This window comes from Zootoca vivipara, chromosome 2 (assembly GCF_965207765.1).
Source record: "Zootoca vivipara chromosome 2, rZooViv2.hap1.1, whole genome shotgun sequence".
NCBI lineage: Eukaryota > Metazoa > Chordata > Lepidosauria > Squamata > Lacertidae > Zootoca > Zootoca vivipara.
The window spans coordinates 114,504,106-114,524,978 of record NC_142584.1 but is presented as its reverse complement, the minus strand read 5'-3'; the positions used below and the strand labels follow the sequence as shown (position 1 = coordinate 114,524,978).

The following is a 20,873-nucleotide window of genomic DNA, read 5'->3' as shown; positions in this document are numbered from 1 at the left end:
AACGGCCCCTTTAAGAGCTGGGATCAATAGAGCTCCGGGTGCTAGAGAGGACCAAGCAGTTTGTTGGGGTGGGGAGGGCCCCTTCTTTTCCTTTACTGCCCGATGGAGGAGGAAGCTGCACATTCTGCATGGCTGCAAGGAGTTGCAGAGGTGAGAGCCTTTCGCGCAGGGAGAGAAGTGTCAAAGGGGAGAAGCAGAGGAGGAACGAAGCAAACGCATCAGTTAAAGGCGCTAGTCCCTTTGAGCCAGGCTGAAGATGCATCATGGGGGTGGAGAGTTGCCACCTTTCTTTCCGGGCAGGGCTCTTGTGCCTTTATTTTTTGAAAAAAATAAAAGGGTTACCAACTAAGCGGTAGGGGGAGTAAGGGGTCTTGCTTTGTCCTTTTAACAGACCTTCGACATTCAGGAGTCGGGAGATGAATCCTTTCATTGCATGGAGATAAATATTGCATGCTGCAGATCATGTCCCCCCCCCGCCCTTCACACTTTGGCACTCAGTTTCTTTTTTATGTATAAATTTTATTTTTGCATTTTCTATTTACATAAACAAATGAATTAAATACATCAATATACAATACCTTCTGACTTCCTTCCCCGCCCCCATTGTGGATCTTAATGTAATGATTTCCCCCTCTGCATATCTATCATAACTCTTATTTTTATAAATCCTTTGCCAATCCATAGTTCAAATTTTTACTGCAGGTTCTCTGCCAATCCTGCCGTTGTTTACAATAGCTTTTCAAAATATATATATAAACGTTCCCCATTCTTTATTAAAGACCTCCTCTTCCTGATTTCTAATTCTTCCTGTAAGTTTTGCCATCATTTTCAGAGATGCACCAAAACATTTCATTTCCAGCCTTAGAATCATAGAATCTTAGAGTTGGAAGGGACACCAGGGGGTCATCTAGTCCAACCCCCTGCAATGCAGGAATCCCAGCAAAAGCATCCAAGACAGATGGCAATCCAACCTCTGCTTAAAAACCTCCAAGGAAGGAGAGTTCACCACCTCTTGTGGAAGTCTGTTCCACTGCCGAACAGCTTTTACTGTCAGAAAGTTTTTCTAAATGTTTAGTCGGAAATTCCTTTCTTGTAACCTGAAGCCATTGGTTTGAGTGCTACCCTCCAAAGTAGGAGAAAAAAAGCATGCTCTCTCTTCCATGTGACAGCTCTTAAGATATTTGAAGATGGCTATCCTATCTCCTCTGTGTCTCCTCTTTTCCAGGCTAAACATACCCAGCTCCTTCAAGAGCTCCTCATAAGTCTTAGTTTCCAGATCCTTGATCATCTTGGTTGCACTCCTCTGCACACATTCCAGTTTCTCAATATTGTTCTTAAACTGTGGTGGCCAGAATTGGACACAGCATTCCAAGTGTGGTCTGACTAAGGCAGAATAGAGTGGTACTATTACTTCCCGTGATCTGGACACTAGACTTCTGCTGATGCAGCCTTACCTATTTCTCTCCTTCCACATTCCTGTCTTCCTCCTCTTAGAGGTAAAGTGCCCTGCTCTCAGTCATCTGGAAAACCACCAACTCCCCAAGATGCCCTCTGCTTCAATTGAACGGGGAGCCAGCCCACCTGGAAGTTGCCCAGCGTTCCCAAAGATGAAGCAGTTTCGTTGACATACTCTGGCTGAGAAATTTCAGCAGGCTTGGAGGCTCGGACTTTGATAGTGGGCCTGGACTGAGAGAGGCCTGACTCTTTCCCCACTGGGTTTGGGGGGGGGGAGGGCGAACACAAAAATGGCTATGGAACAGGAAGCGTCGGCAACCCTGGGCCTCCGTTTCCAGCCTGTGCCGGAGGATGCGGCTCTGCCCCCCGTGGACCCAGAGGGTCAGGATTCGGCAACCAGGTTGGAAGGGCTTCACAAACTCCAGCACAGCAACCTTCGTGGGGAAAGCGAGGACGTCCTGAGCTGCAGAGGGGAGCAGGCGTTCAGAAGACCCACATGGGGCAACCCTCCACTCCTGCTTCCAGCCCCTTGGGATGTCACAAAGACTTGCTTGCCTGCCTTGGATGGGCTGGCAGATCCAAATGGAGAACAGGACACACAACTCCTACCAGGCCACAGTGGGGAAGCCGAACCAGCCTCTGAGGTGGGCTATACAGACCCATGGGGGGATCCCTTGGGAAAGGGTGCCGTCGCCATGGAGGTACAGCGGCTGAACTTCCGCCAGTTCCACTACCAGGAGGTCGAGGGACCACGGGAAGTTTGCAGTCAGCTCTGGTACCTTTGCCACCGGTGGCTGAAGCCGGAGAGGCACACCAAGGAGCAGATCCTGGAGCTGCTGGTCCTGGAGCAGTTCCTGGCCGTCCTGCCGTCGGAGATCCAGACCTGGGTGAAGAGAGGAGGGCCCGAGAGCTGCGCCCAGGCAGTGGCCCTGGCCGAGGGCTTCCTGCAGGGACAACGGGAAGCTGGGAGTTGCGGGGAGCAGGTGAGGTCAGATCCGTCCTGGACGAGACTTTAGAAAATGTAGAAACAGAGTGAAGGAAAGTTGGCTGCTCCCAGATGTATTTTATCCCACCGATTCATCGCTTCCCATAGATGCATCTTGGAGAAGTAACTCATTGGTAGCGCACCGGCTGTGCCTGCAGGAAGTTATTTTTCTTATGCGCTCATGATGATTTGTGCTCTGGAAGGTATTGGGGCGGTGACACACAATCCGCCTTCTGGGTGGTGCTGTGGTCTAAACCACTGAGCCTCTTGGGCTTGCTGATCAGAAGGTTGGCGGTTCGAATCCCTGTGACGGGGTGAGCTCCCATTGCTCTGTCCAATGCTTTTTTTCCTAAAAAATGTTTAGGGGTACTATTATTTTCCTACTCATGTTGAAATAGTGCCCCTCAATGATGCTAAACTTAGATTCACAAACTGTTTAGGGGTATACGTACCCCTGTGTGTCCCCAGAAAAAAAGCACTGGCTCTGTCCTAGCTCCTGCCAACCTAGCAGTTTGAAAGTATGCCAGTGCAAGTAGATAAATTGGAACTGCTGTGGCGGGAAGTTAAACGGTGTTTCCCTGAGCTCTGGTGTTCCGTTGCGCCAGAAGCGGTTTAGTCCTGCTGGCCACATGACCCGGAAAGCTGTCTGTGGACAAATGGCACCTGGAAAAGTTTTGCAGATGAACATGCTGCGTCCTTTCCAATCCACGCATGTCCTGTAACTTCCTTAATAAATCCAGTAGCGCTTTTTAAAACTGCAAATGTTGGGGTGTGGGTGTGCCACTTTTGTTGCGTTGTAGCGCAAGAGCGTCCCTTCCGGTCAGCAAGAGCACAGTGACATTGGGGCAGCAGAACAGCTAGTAAATTGGGAATGATGTGTGGGGAGTCCAGTATAAATACACCACAAATGTGGGCGGGTCCACACCATCCCTTTCAAGCTCACCCAGTCCGACTCCTGTTTCAAGTACAGAACTTCTCCTGAAGAATCCTGGGAGCTGTAGTTTGTCAAGAGTGCTGTAGTTTGTCAAGAGTGCTGGGGGCGAGTCCTGTGCTTAAATGCAAAGACACCAGCCTGGAGGGGCCATAAAATCAGTTTTTATAAGATGTATTTATAGAGGAGGCAGCAATGCTTCTGAACACCAGATGGAAATCCTCGCTTCTCATTTTTCCAGGTGGTTTACCAGCAGGAGATGCCTGTGAATCTCCTTGAAGCTAATCAGCCTCCTTCAGAGACAGGAGAGGAGCAGCCTGGTCAAGCAGAGGTCAAGCAGGAGGGCAACAGGGTTGGCAGCTGCACGGGTAGGTTGAATTTTCCAGCTTTCAAATCCCCCCAAAATGAGGGGTGCTAAAAAGTTGTAACATGACTTGGGGCTTCAAAAGATATTTTGGTGGGATTAATATAATTCAGTTTTGATTCCTCCGCGAAATGTCTGTAAAACTGCATAGAAATTACTCATCACGATTGCCAAGTACTTGCAGATTTATTATATATTAATATTCTTTTTATAATTTATATCATTTAGCGTTGCGTGGCATTTTCAACCAGATTTCCTGCGATTGTTCCTGAGATCAAGGAGGAGGTTTCCATCTATGTTTACAGACCACTGGGTGCCATTTTGATTCAAGATGACACCACAAACGTTTCATAACTGCACTGATTTTAACACATGGTTTAAAAATGGAAGAGATTTTATATGTTTCTTTGTAAGAATCCCTGAGCAGCCCTGCATAGGAGGCTACTCACAGGAAACAGTTTGCCAAATGGACCTCTCTTAGTTCTTTGAAGGCCACCCTGTTTAGGGAAGTTTTTAATGTTCGATGTTTTATAGTGTTTTTAATATTCTGTTGGGAGCCACCCAGAGTGGCTGGGGAAACACAGCCAGATGGGTGGGGTATAAAAAATAAATTATTCTATTAAATTATTATTATTATTATTATTATTATTATTATTATTATGCTCCCAGGTGACGGACAGATGAGAGAAATGGAGGATTCACAAGTGGAAATTGCAGAGCCGGTGGAGCTGCCAGACAAGGGGGAAGGAAAGTGTCCCCTACCAACAACAGAGGAAGAGGAAGATGCTCCTTCGACGCAGCCTGGACCCAAGAGGAAGTTGGGAAAGGGCCCAGAGGAGAGTGTCGCTTGCGGAGAAGCCTCTGCCCACCTTGGCGAACCCGCAAACCAGCCAAAATCCCCCCGAGGCAAGCGGGAGACGACCTGCGGCGTTTGCGGGAAGAGCTTCAGCCGCCGCACGGGCCTGCTGGCCCACGAGAGGGTGCACACAGGAGAGAAGCCCTACAAGTGCCCGCACTGCGGGCGCAGCTTCCGCTCCAAGTCCACCCTGGTGGTTCACCAGAGGACCCACACAGGCGAGAAGCCCTACCAGTGCCAGGCCTGCGGGAAGAGTTTCCCGGTGACCACGCAGCTCATCGAGCACGAGAGGACCCACTCGGGGGAGAAGCCCTACCAGTGCGCCGAGTGCGGGCAGAGTTTCCGCCAGCGCTCGCACCTCAAGAACCACCAGAAGATCCACACTGGCCTCAAACCCTTCAAGTGCTCGTACTGCGGCAAGGGCTTCAGCATCAGTTCGGACCTCATCCGGCACGAGAGGGCCCACACGGGAGAGAAGCCCTACCAGTGCCCGGACTGCGGGAAGCGCTTCTGCAACAGCTCGCAGGTCATCACGCACCGCCGGGTCCACACCGGGGAGAAGCCCTACAAGTGCCTGGAGTGCGGGAAAGGCTTCGCCGTCAGCCAGCAGCTCATCCGGCACCAGGCGGTCCACACGGGGGAGAAGCCCTACCAGTGCCTGGAGTGCGGGAAGACTTTTGGCGTCAGCACCCTCCTGGCCGGGCACCTGAGGATCCACACGGGGGAGAAACCGTACCAGTGCTCCGAGTGCGCGAAGTGCTTCCGCCTCCGCTCGACGCTCATCACACACCTGAAAATCCACGCGGCGAGAAAAACTTAGGACCGGAAGGGGAAGGTCAAGAAGGAGAGAGAGGGAGTTTGTGTAAAGAGGAAATCAATGCTAGGTAAAAAGGTAAAGGACCCCTGGACGGGAAAGTCCAGTCAAAGGCGACTATGGGGTTGCAGCGCTCCTCTCGCTTTCAGGCCGAGGGAGCCAGCATTTGACCGCAGACAGCTTTCCGGGTCATGTGGCCAGCAGGACTAAACCGCTTCTGGCGCAATGGGACACCGTGACGGAAACAAGAGTGCACGGAAATACCGTTTACCTTCCCGCTAGAGCGGTACCTATTTATCTACTTGCACTTGTGTGCTTTTGAAATGCTAGGTTGGCAGGAGCTGGGACAGAGCAATGGGAGCTCACCCCATCACAGGGATTCAAACTGCTGACCTTCCGATCAGCAAGCCCAAGAGGCTCAGTGGTTTAGATCACAGCACCACCCACATATCCAATCAATGCTAAGGAGGGCATGGAAATAATATGTCAACAGGAGGCTCTGGCTACATTCACAACCTTTAACAATAAGGTGTTGGGCTCTCCTTCCTTGGAGGTTTTTAAGCAGAGGTTGGATGGTCATCTGTTATGGATAATCTAGTTGAGATTCCTGCATTGCAGGGGGCTGGACTAGAGGACCCTTGGGGTCCCTTTCCAACTAGTTCTGTGATGCTGTGATCCCAGGGTGGTATACAACATTAAGGACACATTTTGCGGAGCATCAATAATAAAAGCATAATGAAGGCATAATAAGAGACAGTAGAAAAATAAAATGATCATAATAGTGGTCCCCCCACAACAGCTTTAACAGTCCATAGGTTACTTAATGGCTAAAGGCCTGGCTAAAGAGGAATGTGTTTCTTGGTGCCTAAAGACATGGAATGATGGCACCTAGCGAGCCTTTCTAGGGAGAGCATTCCACAATTGGGGAGCCACCACAAAAAAGGCCCCTTCTTGTGTTGCCACCCTCTGAGTCTCTTGGGGAGGGGGACAAAGAGAAGGCACTGTGCTACCACATTACACAGTCATGACTCCCCCCAATACTTGTGGTTAATGTCATTTTTTAAGATGGCTGACAGTTGTTGGGAGAGACCCCTTTTCCTTTCACAGTGCTACCACACCCAGTGAAGAGGGATTTTGGGGGGAGTAAGGGTTGTTCATTTTGTTTTATGATGTACTGTATATAAAACAGAGAGAACGGTTGTAACGGCAGACAAAACTTAAAAGAGGAAAATAAAAGCTGTAAAATAGGCACATGGGTTGAAATAACAAAAGTCCCTGTGAAGGGGGGTTGACTGTTAAACCATGGGAAATTGTAGCTCTGTGAGTGGGACCAAGGGCCTACTGACAAATCAAGGGTATCCTTAAAAGAAGCACAACTCCCAGAATTATTTGGGGGAAGCCATTATTGCTTGAAGTGCTATCGTAGCACTTTAAACGTATGGGGTGTGTGTGGCTGCTGACCTACCGATTTAAGACTTCGAAATGTCAAAAGCGCTTCTCGTACAGTACCCTAGTTTGCACGTCGCATGAAGCCAAGCCACACAGGCTCCCAGAGATGCTTCACTCCTCGCCCAGTAATTTGCCGCTGTGCTGAGCTAAGCTTGGCTTGGCATGTCCCCCAAACCAGGGGTCATGGTTGAACTAGCCATGGTTCAGATGAATCATGATTTGGCCTGTGGTTTGCGGCTTTTAGTTTGGACAAGCTAGACCCACAAGCCCAGGTTGGGATGGAGTGCTAAGCTAAGCTACGGCTTACAATCATAGAATCCTAGAGCTGGAAGGAACCCCGAGGGTCCTCTAGTCCAGCCCCCTGCAATGCCGGAATCTCAACTAAAGCATCCATGGCAGACGGCCATCCAACCTCTGCTTGGATCAAACAGGACAAGGAAAGTGGCCACAATCTCCTCTCCCAGAGGAGCTAATCCAGTGTTTCCCCAACTTGAGTCTCCACCTGTTTTGGGACTACGATTCCCATCAGCCCCGACCACCCCCGTCCCTTATCACAGCTGGAGGGGCACATTTAGATCCTTCTGAACTACAACTCCCATCAGCCCCAGCAAGCATTACCAGTGGCCAGGGATGATGGAAGTTGTAGTTCAGCAATATCTAAGCATGTGGTTTGAACCTCGGGATTTCCTTATCCACTGCGGATTCCTTAGCGTTGTGCTCTGACTTTTGAGGAAGGCTGAAGGAGTATTTGTGCAAGGAGATCCTTTGAAGAGCTACTGAGTAAGGAACGGAATAATATTGCTTGGAAGGTGGTAACTGGGCCATGGGTGTTTGTTTGTGTGGATATTCAGCGCTTTAACATTTGACCCGTAGTGCAAATGGAAAAAACCACCAAGGAGGCAACCTGTAGGCAAATCGAGCCCAAGAGGGATGTTCAGCAAACCCTTCTTTCCAAATAAATAAGCTCCAAACCTTCCGTCTCGTGTTTTCTGTCTAGGTTGTGTGCTTCAGGGGGTGGGTGGGGGCAACCTTTTACGGGTCACGGCCCACCCAAAAAGGGCCTTGTGTTAGGCGAGGCGAAAAGCGAGGGGCCATTGTTTTCCCCCTCCTGCTGCCACCCCCTTTTATCTCTCCCTTTCTTTGACAGTTATGAGGGTGTGTAGGGAGCGAGCTTCTGATGGAGCTTTTGAAATTATTATTATTATTATTAACAATTGAACTGGATGGCCCTTGTGGTCTCTTCCAACTCTATGATTCTACCTGCCCTTCACACCACGACCCCAGGGGGGGTTACAACCATTATAATAATAATAATAATATAATAATAATTTATTATTTATACCCCGCCCATCTGGCTGGGTTTCCCCAGCCATTCTGGGCGGCTTCCAACAAAATTTTAAAATACAGTGGTCTGTTAAACATTAAAAGCTTCCCTTTATTGATTAAAACGCAATATCACAAACAGTTCAAAACCCCCTTTTATCTCTCCCTTGCTTTGACAGTCATGAGGGTGTGTAGGGAGCGAGCTTCTGATGGGGCTTTTGAAATTACTGTATTATTATTGACAATTTATTACCTGCCCTTCTCACCACGATTCCAGGGAGGGTTATAACCATTCAAATGCAATATCAAAAACAGTTCAAAACAAGTTACAAAAATAAGATGGGTCTTTAAAATATACAGGCGCCAAAAGCCAGGGTAAAAAGGTGTGTCTTCAGCATTCACCAAAATTAGGTCTCTACAACCTGACACAGACGGTGGGAGGACAAACATTTGGCCCTCCAGCAGTTGCTGAACTACATCTCCCATCACCCATTGGCCATGCTGGCATGGGAATTGTAGTTCAGCAGCATCTAGAGGACCAAAGGTTGGACATCCTTTTAGGGTGGGGGAGCCATGTACTTTAGGTGGGTGGGTCCCAAATTGAAAGTGGGTGTGTTGGCGTCAAAGGGGTGGGTAGAGAGCTGGCGGATAAGCCCCCTTTCTCCTTTGTATTTACCCCTCCTCCCCCTCCTCCTCACCAACATGAAACGAAGCTGAGGGCCGCATCAAAATGGACAGAGGGCCACTTGATTATTATTTTTAAAATGGATTTCTTCCCATGAGGTGTTCCTTACATTCAATGTAAGAAATGAAATATAAGAGACAGGAAGTCAGGTACGAGGATTTTTGATACTAATTCTTTGTAATTATCTTTGTTAATAACTGAACATAATTTGGTAAAGAGTAGAGAAGAAGTCCTTTGTAGGTTTTCCATCAGAAGGAGAAAAGAACAGAGGCCAACCAGAGAATATTGAGAAGCAAAGCAGATAGTAAGCCTGATCGTTATTGAACTGTTGCAACAGGGTGCCCCCTCACAGGCAATGCAGGAATCTCTAGCCCAGGCATCCCCAAACTGCGGCCCTCCAGATGTTTTGGCCTACAACTCCCATGATCCCTAGCTTACAGGACCAGTGGTCAGGGATTATGGGGATTGTAGTCCAAAAATATGGAGGGCCGCAGTTTGGGGATGCCTGCTCTAGCCCAATGTCGGACTTGAACCTGTGATCCTGTGATTAAGAGTCTCATGCTCTACCCTCTCAGGAAAAGCTTCCTGTCTATTACCCTGGAGAGCTGCTGCCAGTCCTTGTTGACCACACTGAACTAGGTGGTGGTGGTGGAAGAGGAAGAGGCTGATTTGTTATTTATACCTGGGCAGCACGGGCATATGCTCCACCACTGGATGGGAATTGTAGTCTGAAGCAAACAGAGGGCACCAGGTTGGCAATTCTGAAAGCGTCTGTTTCAATCTTGCCAGCATGCTAAAAACGAATTACGGTAAATTAGAAGTAGCAACCAGATTTTTAGGAGTTATCTTCACGGAATCAAGTCCCGTTTGCTAAATCAGAACTCCCGTCCATTTCTCCAATTCAAAAGTGAAAAGGAAGCATTTGAATGAAAATGTTACAGTTATGAAGAGTAAGCTAGGTGTATGTGTGTTTGTTTGTAATGAAAAACATGGGAAACAATCCAGAAGCATTCGCTGCTACTTGAGAAAACATTCAGCAGCTGCAAACGCCTGGGGACATTTTTTTTTAAAAAAAAGAGGATAAAGGACACGTGATCACTGAGTCATTTCCGGGAAAGGAAATCCTCAGTGGCTGAAAACTGGGAAGGCGGAACTTAACTCGGTTTTTGGCACGAGGGAGGCATGGCTGCTGCAAGGGGTCACATCCAGCGTCTATGTGATGAAGCCACGTGCTGCATCTGCCGGGATTATTTCAAGGATCCAGTGACCAGCCCAGAGTGTGGGCACAACTTCTGCCGATCCTGCCTAATCTATTGCTGGGGGAGATCGGAGGCAGAGGTTTCCTGCCCTCAGTGCAGAAAAGCAGTTCTGAGAAGGAGCCTTATCCGCAACCGGCAACTGGCTAACGTGGTAGAAATAGCCAAGAATCTCTGCCTTCAAGCGGGAAAGGAGGAAGGGGAAAAATGGAGGTGGAGAATCTGCGAAGATCACCAGGAGCCCCTGAAGCTCTTCTGCATAGTCCACGAAGACCCCATCTGCGTGGTGTGTGACAAATCAAAGGAACATGAAAATCACAAGGTGATTCCTCTGGAGGAGGCTTTCGAGGAATACAAGGTAGGAGATCCCTGGATCTTGATGTGGAGAAATAGCTGTAGATTCTTCTTGGGAGGTTTTATTTTTAATTCTCAGGTCCAAAGCAGACATGGCATGAATTGGTGGTGGTTTATTATGTAAAAGGCAGCCAAGGGGAAGCCTGAGGGTTCCTGGATTGACTGAGAGGAGGGAGTTGAAGTCTTTCTGCCAAGGGGACAAAGGGATCTCTCTCCATGCCCCTGAGTAGCATCTGCAAAGACTAAGTAGAAGTCTGTAAGCAGGGGGGGGAACTGGGTCCCTGAGCCCCATAGGGGTGCCACAGAAAAAAGGTAGCTGATCCAGGGAGTCATGGACACAAAAAGGTTGAAAACCTCTGGACTTTTATTTCCTCATTACCAAACTTAAAACCATGCAGAGATCTGGCCTGAATAGAGACATTGGATTCTTATCTCATTATACATGATAAAGCTGTTTTTAGCCATCTCACCCCTTGCTTTTTCCTGCAAGACCAATTGCAGTCGTTAACAGTCCTCAACAGGTTTGCCACACCTATCAGCCAATCACCCATTCCCACCACCCTTCTGAGTAATACCCCTCCCCATCCTCTCACTATATATAAGGGTCCAGTGACTTCTGTTTCAGTGTATCTGAAGAAGTGTGCATGCACACAAAAGCTCATACCAATGACAAACTTAGTTGGTTGGTCTCTAAGGTGCTAATGGAATGAATTTTTTTACTTTGTTTCGACTCCAGTAAAGTACAGTACTTTGCTATTACACTATAGCAAGGCCACTGGTCGCAAGAAACCAGCATACTATTCATCTTGTCTCTGTGTGTCTTAATCAAACTTGAGTTTTCCCTTTTCTCTTTAGGGAGAGATCTGTCGCCGCCTGGAGATTCTGAGGGGAGAGAGAGAGGAAATTCTGGCCTATCAAGCAGACCTGGACAGAAAGAGCAAATACATCCTTGTAAGTGTCACTATTGTTACTAGACAGGGGGAAAGCACTTGAAGAATCGAGTCAGGACTGAGGAGGGTTGGGGAAATCTGCCCATTTCAGCTTCTCCCCAATTCTCATTTTTCCATATCAGTCTGTTTATTAATGTATTATTCAGAAAATGAATCAGATGTTAGGGTAGCTACCTTCTTGTATAAATATTTTGATCTGTACTTTACCCTCATGAATACATTTTTTGTGAATATTACCTGGCTGGGTCAACCTTGAAAATATTAGAGGTGTGAATTTCAATGAAATGCAGCTAGATTGAGTTTATTTCCCCTTGTCATTTATTACGTGAAAGCAGTCAAGGAGAAGCCTGAGGAATTGTGAGCTGAGAAGGTGGAAGCAATTCAATTCAAATCATGATTTACCATAAATATTACCAGTACTATAGGATTGTCTTTCTAAAAGTGTGCTTTCTTCATTTTTAGGAAACTCAGGCCATTTTGAACCTTTAAAGAAAACAGGGGAGCTATGGGGATGAACTCTGCACTTAGTCATCATCCTCCTCTTTCTGTTGCCTTCCTACACCTAAATGACTCCAGTCTAAACTGAGGGGTGTTTTATGTCCATTGATGTTCTCTGGACAACTATGAACTCTGGTAATGCCATGCTCCAAAACATGCAGGAAATATCCGTGGCTAGGAAAAAAGCTGCTTGCTTTTTAGGCAGTAGCCCTCTGCAGAATAGAAGTCAACAGAAAGAGCAATGGAGAGGGCCGTCCCACAGAATAAATGTTTACATCTTTAGCCACTGGAGGTTTCATGTCTCTGAAAAATCAGAAGTGTCCTCCCTGTGGGAATTCTCACAATTCTCTTCCTGGTGTTTTGAAGGCTGACCATCTTCCACACTCAAACCTCCCCTTTTTTGCAGAAATTAACAGAAACGGAGAGGCTGAAGACTGTGGAGAAGTTCAAAGAACTGCACCAGTTCCCGGAAGAACAGGAAAAACATCGGCTGAATCATGTGGAAGAGGTGGAGAAGGAGATTGCAAGGAGAAGGGATGAGCAGCTGGCCAGACTCTCCAGGAAACTCTCCTCTCTTGAGAAGATCATACAGGAGATGGAGGAAAAGAGGCAGCAGCCAGCGAGTGAACTCCTGCAGGTAAGACGGTGGCAGGAACAGCCCAAGGCTCCAGGAAAAGGCTGCCTCCAATCCTTTCTGTGCCCCTTTCATGTATGCAAGGAGTGCAGGGGCTCAGTTGATGGAGCCTCTAGTCAGGTTTGTAATGGACAGGAAGACCCAAGAGACCTGGGATGCTTAACTCACCTGAATGCAGACTAGAGATTCTTCTGTGGTCTTGATGGAACTGGAGGTGGTCTTCTGCTCTTTGCTTGTGATTTGTGTCCGAATGCCTTCCCACTTGGCAACGCTGCCTTCCTTCCCTTGAGGGGCTGGGCTTCGCCAAGGATGCATTCAGGCCTCTTTCCGACATGAGCCAATCTCTTGACCAAGCTTCTCTTCCCGTTCTCTCCACAACCTCTGGGTTGATCCAATTCCCCATGGATACAGATCGGCCCAAAATGGTGCTCAGTCACAGTGACCAAAGAGCCAGACAAAGGGATTCATCCAGACTGCTGCTTGTCCCACCCCTTTCCTCCAGGAAAATCCACTGTTTGCTGCTGTTTTAGAGCAAACATCTGCCAGGTTTTCTCCAGATTGACGTTTGCTTCGATGTTGCAGTAAGGAGCAGGCTTCTCATGAGGGAAAGTGGCAGGGCAAAGGCAAAACCCTTTGCCCCTGTGTTTTCTGGGCACAGGAAAAGCAGAAGTGTGGATGAGCCCAAAGAAACACTGAGGTGTTTGGATTTGAAATTTGGGGACTTCTATGGAAGTGCTTTTCCTCCACTCCAGGGTCTGAGGGGGTCTTCGTAGTGTGGCCTGTGGTGTGCAGTGAATTCCCTTCTCTTTTCCCCTCTAGGATGTGAGAAGAACCTTTCAGAGGTAAGTGGATCTGGCTCCTTTGCATTACCATCTCTCCATGAGGCCGTGATGCAAGAACCTCAAACATGGCCCTCCAGGGGCTGCAGGGGGGAGACTGTAGGACTCACTCCCTGCAGCATCTCACAGGTAAAACAGGCCCCCCTCTTTGGAACTTGTAGCACCCCAATTCTCCCCATGAATTAGCGCTATTTCCTTTGTGAGGTTTGGTTTTACTTTTGCAATGTGTATAATTTGTTTTGTATTGGCCTGAATGTCCTTTTGATTAATCATTTGATTTGGTTGTGCACCTGTGGAAGATCTGTCTCATCTTCTGCAAACATCTGATTCTAGAGCAGAGGTTATCTAATATATCAAAGCCAGAGATCCATAAGCTCCAGAAACAAATATTTTGAGTTTACTCAAGTGTCACTTAAAGTGTCACTCATGTTCAGAGTAGAGGTTTTAAGGAACATTTCATGTTTCCCAACAGAAGTGAATCTCTGTTTCTTCCTCACAACTTCTCTGGGGACATCTAGAAAAAGGAAATGTGTGCTGTGCTGTCCTCACCCTCAGGCAGTTCCTGCCCTTTGATACCATATGATTCTGCTTCTTCTTTGAATAGACATCAGTGGGGAGACTCAGAGGCCTGGGGTTGCTGTTTTGGCCCTTGGGGGTCTGGCTGAGGAGTCCGTAGTGAGGAAGAAACTCCCCACTCAGTGCCTGCCTGTCCTTCTAGGCTTTCCACAACCAGCCTCGTCCTCTCAGCTCCTTTCTTTTCCTTTAACAGAAATTGTGGATTTGAATGGGCTGACATTGTTATTCTTTTCACCAGGTATGAGAAAAGAGAGAGACCAGAGAAGCCACTGCTTTTCTCTCCAGAACTGAGGAACAGGATCTTGGAATCCTGTGAACTAAATCACCTTGTGGAGGATGCAATGAAACAATGGAAAGGTAATGAAAAATGGCTGCCAGGATTTCACACTGAGAATTCCATTTCTACCTTCAGAACTGAACATGCCAGGCTCTTATTGCATGGAATTGAGGAACCCCAGGATAGCTTCCTTCTCGGTGCTCCAGCCTTCATTTCCTGTCCCCCAGAATGGTCCATGTACATTGTGACGCTGGAGCTTGTAAAGAAAGCCTGAACCAGAGTGTAGAGCAAAGTCAGGATTGTTTCCACCCATGTGCATCTGTCTTCAGTTATACAGAACCTCCTTTTCCTTTTGGTTACCAGTCTACACAATCTGGGGTTGTCCTTTTGGAGGTTCTCCTGCTCTGAATGGAGTCAAAGAGGCATTAAGGAGCCCCCAGTTCCTCCTCTGCTTCCTGCTCAGGCTTGTTTCTCAGCCGTGGAGCCAAGGCCTGAGCTGTCTCCTCCTCAGACGTCCCCCTGCAGCTGCCATATCTAGGGCTTCATCCTTCAAGAGCTCCTGAGAGTTCCCACATTGAGAGTGGAAGCAAGAGCACATGAGCCCCAAAGGGCACAATTCTGCTTGTTAACATCCTTAAAGATGTGTAGAAGGTTTGTGAGGAAGGACTTGCCTTTGCGTGAGAGCTCTGCCAATCCTTCCTCATCAACCTTCACTTCTCTTTTATATTTCACAGTTATGGCTTTAATAATTTTCCCCACCACGTTACTTGGGAAGATGTTAAGGCTGCCTCCATCTCCCCCTCTTTATCCTTTTACAGGATTCCTATTGCCCTGCCTCCCCTCCAGTCCAGGAATGTAGAGCCCAATTTCAGGGACAAAGTTCAGAGACCCTCAGGGTTCATGTTGAATGTTTTTATTCTGTTATTTGTAAGCTTGCTTTATGATTGCTGAATTTTAAAGCTTTAGTTATTTTCATAGATTCTTCCTATGATTTTCTTGTTTTTAATTATTTTTTTGTACAATTTAATTAATACTTAATAATTGTACTTGAATTTAACGATTCCAAGTTATGAAGTGTTATTTTTGTATGGAGATTTATTTCTGGTGGAAGCGTGTTGCCCTTACACTTTATATCTTTTTGCTTCCTCAGATGCTCTGTTATACAGAAAACCGATTCAGAAAGGTAAATTTCCAAGGGAAGAACAATTTCACAGGAGGGATGGGGACTGATATTTCATGGGTGTTGAACCGTCTGTTCCGCAGACGTTGGGACCCCCATCAATTTTGTAACTCTGGGTAACAGTCCTCTAGTGGTGTTTCGGTTCTTTGAATGTCCCATGAATGAACTGGGAGAGGGTTTGAAGGCTTGGATTTGGGGCAGAGCTTGTCCCTGCGAAGAAACTGCACACCAGACTGAGTTCTACTCCTACCTATAGACTGTTATCCTGGTTTCCCCCTTAATTTTATAGATTTTTCTTTCTTTCATAAATTTATATATTGCTTGATTGTAGGGAAAAGTCTCAGAGCCTTACAATATCTTACAAAAGCCCTTAAAGAGAATCCTGCAGGGTCAGTCCAATGTCCCTCTTGTCGAGTTCTCATGTATACGGAACCTCCCTTGCATTTTGTTTTCCCTCTACACAATCGGGAGAGATTCTTTTGGAGCTTCTCGAGATTTGTTTGAATTTCCCCCTTGTGAAGTGTGTTAAAAAGGGCACCCACAAGCACTTAGTCCCTCCTCCACCTCCTGCCAGGCTGGTCTCCCAGCAGCAGAGCCAAGGCCTGATCCGCCTCTTCCTCAGAGTTTCAACCTCACCAGCCATTTCTCGTGCTTCAGCCATCCCAATCTCCTGAGAGTTCCCACAGTTCTCATGAGATCAGCCCCATTCCACAAGGAAGGACTTCCCATTGCACGAGACCCTTGGAATTACAGTGCAATGCTCTGCCGATTCTTCCTCTGCAGTCTGGTTTGTCAGCATGCTTGGAAATTCCAGTTTCAACAGCTTTTCCCCACCAGTTTACTTGGGGCAGATGTTAAACCTTCCTCCAGCCCTCCAGTTCAGATCCCCATTTTATTCGTTGATTTTGAATGATTGTATTTTGCCATTTTCTAGTATGGTTTACCATTTCTGAGTTTGAAAGGATCCCAAGGATCATCTAGTCCAACCCCCTGCGATGCAGGAATTACAGCTAAACATGTTAACTGTTTTAATTCCTTAGGCCTAGTGATATTAAATTCTTGAGAATAATCTTTTGGAGAATATTTAACACCACTGCTTAGGCCTACAGTTGTCGCCTTTGCAGTTATTTGTTCTATGATTTCATCTTTTGCTTGAAATAAGGAAACAACAGGTGCTTATTTTATGGGTATGTCTTATTTTCGGGGAAACAGGATAGGTTGGCATGAGTCCATTAGACTCTGATCTAAGGCACCCGGCTAAGCTAGTTTGCAGCAGAGAATCGCAACAGAGCAGCATCTTAAGCAAGTGACATAATGTATAAAACTCTTTTCCTGTGGCTGAACTAAAAGGACGCTGGTTCAGCTACAAGATCTTGGAGAAGGAGTCTGGGAGGGCAAGAGTTAACATCCCCCTGCCCTTAAGGAGAGCCCATACGCAGATGTTAAACAGTTTAATCAATTGTTCTGCGCACACTTACGTTCACAAAGAGGTGAACATGAACCCAAATACTTTCATGTGGCAAGCGAGGGAGCAATATGTATTATTATCATTCTTTTGTTGTTGAAAGTTAAGAGCATTGCTACTAGCAATATATCACAGCTTCTATAGCCTACATAAAGTAGGGGTGTTTAAAATGAGTGTAATAGAAATCCATGGTTAAAAGTAGAAGTTGGCAGATGTGTCCTCTTTTCTGCTCTTCAAAATATGGCAATCCTACACTTGCCGACTTAGCCCCTAACTGGTAACCTTTTGAGTTATCTCCCCCCTTTCCCCCAGGAAGGGAACTAGTCTTCTATATATATAAAAATGTAAAAGGGTCTGTGTGTGTGCGTTGACCTTTCGCCACAACCGCTTGACCGATTACGTTCAAATTTGGACACAACGTCAAATGAGAATGTCTGAGTAACACCATGCCCATTGGGAAGACAGATGTGACACCTCCACAACGTAAAACCTCCAAAACCTGGTCATTTGGAACCCTCAAAACACACAGCCGGGGGAGCTGGGAAATAGAAGCCAAAGCTGAGGCTAAGAGTGCCAAAAATTGACGTCATCACCCGAGCAAATGAAAGCAGCAAAACGGCCATTATCAGACAAAGGCAAAACGGCCAAAGCAACAGCCACAACCACAACCCACAACCCCAGGCACCGTCCCTGACGAGGCAACCCACCACCGACACAACCGCCGCTGCCGCCACCACCATCAAAAACCCAAATCTCAACACACCAAAGGAAAAAACCCCACAACCGCAGCCGCCACCGACTACACAGAACAGACCTTGCCACAGGTATAAACACCCCCTCTCCCAAAAAACCGCTCCCACCAAAAATGCCACAACTATCGAAACCCACACCCACAAAAACCCACAGCGGACTCCGTTCGACCCCTCCGACACAACCACAGTCACAACGTAACCCACCAACAGCTCAACCACCCCTGCCGCAGCAAAAGGGGGGGGAAATCACAGGGAGGAACCACAACAACCTGAACCACAGACACCATGTCCCCTGCCACCCGCGCGACCAGCCCCCCCCCAAACCCTGCTGCCACCCCCACCGCCTCCACTAAAGGTTGGGGAAAATCACAGGGAGGAACATCAGCAACACGGCCGAACCCACCACGTCCCCCGCCACCGACGCGACCCCCCCCCCCGAAAAAACAAGGAACAGTGAACAAACTCTGCTGGCACCCCCACCTCCACGACCCCTGCAAAAGGGTGGTAGGAATCACAGGGAGGAGCCACAGCAATGCGTGGCCGGGACAGCTAGTATGGTATATATTAAATCCAAAAGAGAAGCATGGAATAAGCAGTCCTTTGAAAAATTGCCCTGCCACCTGCCTCCTCTTCCCTGGCGGCAAGCCCTAAACTTCCAAAATGAGGAGGAAGGCACAGAAGAGACCAAGTTGGTGAGGGAGCTGGAGGGCAGGAATAAACAGGCTCCCCTCTTCTTCCTTCTTTCTTTCTTGTTCCAGGGGAGTCCCCCACCCCGAGGTCCCTAAAGGCCAATTCCAACAGAGATTGTCAGAGGAAAGCAGCTTCTCTCCTCTCCTGCCTCCTCCAATTCTCCTCTCTTTCCCCTTCACTAACACAGAAGAGCTGAGTAAAAGGTTTCCTGGGTGGTTTTTCCTCTTAGAAAATGCCTGGGTTGAGAGGAGGGCAGGAAGAATACACACTGAATATAAGAAAGTGAAGGAAATTGATTTAAAAACCAACAAGGAAGATGAGAGTCTGCAAGGAGTCTCAGTCTTGCATGCGATGCAAATAAATCCCATTCATCTGAAGGTGAATCTGGATTTCTCAGGTGCTTTTTTTGTTTTTTTCAGGATGTCCGTTTCTGTCTCTCAGTTCACTCTGCCTAATTTTCTATTTCCCTCATCATCGTTCCCACAGCAAATGTGACTCTGGATCCAGACACAGCCCATCCCAGGCTCATCGTGTCCGAGGATCGGAAAAGCGTAAGATGGGAAAACGAAAAGCAAGACCTGCCCAACAATCCTGAGAGATTCAGCAACTTGTCCTGTGTGTTGGGACGTGAGGGATTCATAGCAGGCAGACATTTCTGGGAAGTCAATGTGGAACGTGGGGAAGAGTGGAGTGTGGGGGTCGCCAGGAAGTCTGTGAAGAGAAAGGGCTGCTTCTCCTTAAGCCCTAAAGATGGGGTCTGGGATGTGGGGAAGTCTGGAGGCAAGTACTATGCCTGCACACCCCCTTCTTCCTCTCCTCTATTCCTGAGTTGGGAGCCCAGGAGGATCCGGGTGACTCTGGACTATGAAGGGAGACGTGTGTCTTTTTCTGACGCTGACTCAGGAGCCAAACTCTACGCCTTCTCAGGAGCCTCATTCTCTGGAGAGACCCTCCTCCCTTTCTTTTATCTGTGGAGAAATGAAACCCACCTCAGTATCTCCTGAGGAAACTAAATCTGCCTCTCGGGCCCAGCAGGAGTTTCTCTCCAGACCAGAGTGACCGATATAAAAAACGTTTACCCACCAAGAGCACGTTGGGCAGTTTTTCAAGGACCCTTTTCTTTCTTTCCCCCATAATTCCCTTTGCCGCTTACTTCTTAAAGAGACAGTCACACTTTTAACAGTCCCAATAAACAATCTTCTCCTCAAACGGGCTCCCTCCCGTCACCCACGTCAGGCAGAATAGCCAAATTGGTGGCTGTCCTTGCCTCTTATGTGAGGGAGTTCCATAGTTTTACTTTTTTTGGCAGTCCGGAATCTTCCAGCATCTGGGACTAAATCGACCTTTGGCCTGATCCAGCATGGATCTCCTTATTTTTTTGCCAAGTATGCGAAAAGAGAGTGGAGCCATATTCCTCCCATTTGTGGAGTTCACACTTCCACATCTGTACACTACAGCGTGAGTCACTGGGAGCTGTTGTTGTCAGTGTGGGTCTGTGGCTGCTCTTGCGATGTGTCCTTGGCCTTCATTCTGAACCATCAAGCCGAGATGTTTCATAATGGAGCCTAGAACATTTGGGGACTCTTTTTTTTTTAATACTTTTTATTAGATTTTCCAATTAAAACACAATTATATCACATCAATTATTTCAAATTATACAAATACATATCAATTAAACCAAATATTATGCCAAATCATAAAAAAATTGTGGCTTCCCATGCTTCAAAATCTGGGGATTCTAAATAACTGTCCACACTGCCATCCTAATCCTGATGTCAAAATCTTCCTCATAGTCCAAAATAGTCCCGATCTTTTCCCAACAATCCTAGATATTATCTTCTCTCTTGTCTTTTTGTCAAAGCTTTTGAGATGAGCATCAAACGAGCTTTAACACAAAATTGTTCTCTATTTTTTATCAAATAATCTTTATTTAATTTTTCAAATATACACAAACAAAACATTACCTTCATTAGTATTTCAAATTCCAATTATTCCAGAGTTATATAAAAATTAAAAAAGGATAAAAAAGAAAAAAATGAAAAGGGAAAAAGGATTACTAATAATAATCTCAGTTTTCATGTTCATTTCTAGTGTTGTTGTTCTGTGACTTCCCTTCTTCTTTTTCTGTTTCTTACTGTCATCATTTTCTTTGGCGTTGTCGCTTTCATTGTTCAAACTTGCTTTATACTTCTTACTCATGTTTTACAGATATATTTAACTTATCTATGTACAATTTGTTGTTACTTGAATTTATGACATAATAAAGTCTTTACAACACTCATTGTTCTCTGTGTGGGTTTTTTGTCCAGTCCAACCTCCCCATAAATCCTCCTCTTATCTGGAGTGCCTCTCCGGCCACGTCGACAGTCAAGCACAAGCAAGCGCCATCTTGAAAGGCTCAAATCATATTCCATCTTCTCCTCAAAAAGTCCATCAATCACAGAAATGCAGCTTTTTCAGGCGGGGAACAGCCGATTCAGATTATGCACAGTCTCTTATAACAGATTTATGGCTCTCCCCGCCCTTTAGCTGCACTCTGC

General features: G+C 46.9%; 2 protein-coding genes across 3 annotated transcripts; both read left to right on the top strand.

Moving 5' to 3' along the window:
• The first annotated feature begins 34 nt into the window (after positions 1-34).
• LOC118081221 (uncharacterized) lies at positions 35-7,830 on the top strand. Of its 2 annotated transcripts, none has more exons than XM_035107572.3 (4): positions 35-150; positions 1,495-2,438; positions 3,613-3,739; positions 4,405-7,830. In XM_035107572.3, the coding sequence occupies exons 2-4, from the start codon at positions 1,746-1,748 to the stop codon at positions 5,409-5,411; spliced, it is 1,827 nt and encodes a 608-aa protein (XP_034963463.2). In that variant the 5' UTR covers positions 35-150; positions 1,495-1,745; the 3' UTR covers positions 5,412-7,830. The 2 variants fall into 2 exon arrangements, with proteins under 2 accessions (XP_034963463.2, XP_034963462.2); XM_035107571.3 differs by having other exon boundaries at positions 80-150; positions 1,226-2,438.
• Positions 7,831-9,979: 2,149 nt separating this feature from the next.
• On the top strand, positions 9,980-20,614 carry LOC118081291 (zinc finger protein RFP-like). The gene is made up of 7 exons (XM_035107729.3): positions 9,980-10,476; positions 11,328-11,423; positions 12,327-12,557; positions 13,374-13,396; positions 14,208-14,326; positions 15,397-15,429; positions 18,820-20,614. Exons 1-7 carry the CDS (start codon positions 10,045-10,047, stop codon positions 19,335-19,337), a joined length of 1,452 nt encoding a protein of 483 aa, XP_034963620.2. The 5' UTR covers positions 9,980-10,044; the 3' UTR covers positions 19,338-20,614.
• The last annotated feature ends 259 nt before the right edge of the window (positions 20,615-20,873 follow it).

Excerpts from the sequence above, each read along its gene's own strand:
- LOC118081221 (XM_035107572.3), top strand. The coding sequence starts at position 1,746 with ATGGCTATGGAACAGGAAGCGTCGGCAACCCTGGGCCTCCGTTTCCAG. Across the intron at positions 2,439-3,612 it reads CTGGGAGTTGCGGGGAGCAG|GTGGTTTACCAGCAGGAGAT; the intron begins GTGAGGTCAGAT and ends TCATTTTTCCAG. Across the intron at positions 3,740-4,404 it reads CAGGGTTGGCAGCTGCACGG|GTGACGGACAGATGAGAGAA; the intron begins GTAGGTTGAATT and ends TTATGCTCCCAG.
- LOC118081291 (XM_035107729.3), top strand. The coding sequence starts at position 10,045 with ATGGCTGCTGCAAGGGGTCACATCCAGCGTCTATGTGATGAAGCCACG. Across the intron at positions 10,477-11,327 it reads AGGCTTTCGAGGAATACAAG|GGAGAGATCTGTCGCCGCCT; the intron begins GTAGGAGATCCC and ends TTTTCTCTTTAG. Across the intron at positions 15,430-18,819 it reads CAGAAAACCGATTCAGAAAG|CAAATGTGACTCTGGATCCA; the intron begins GTAAATTTCCAA and ends TCGTTCCCACAG.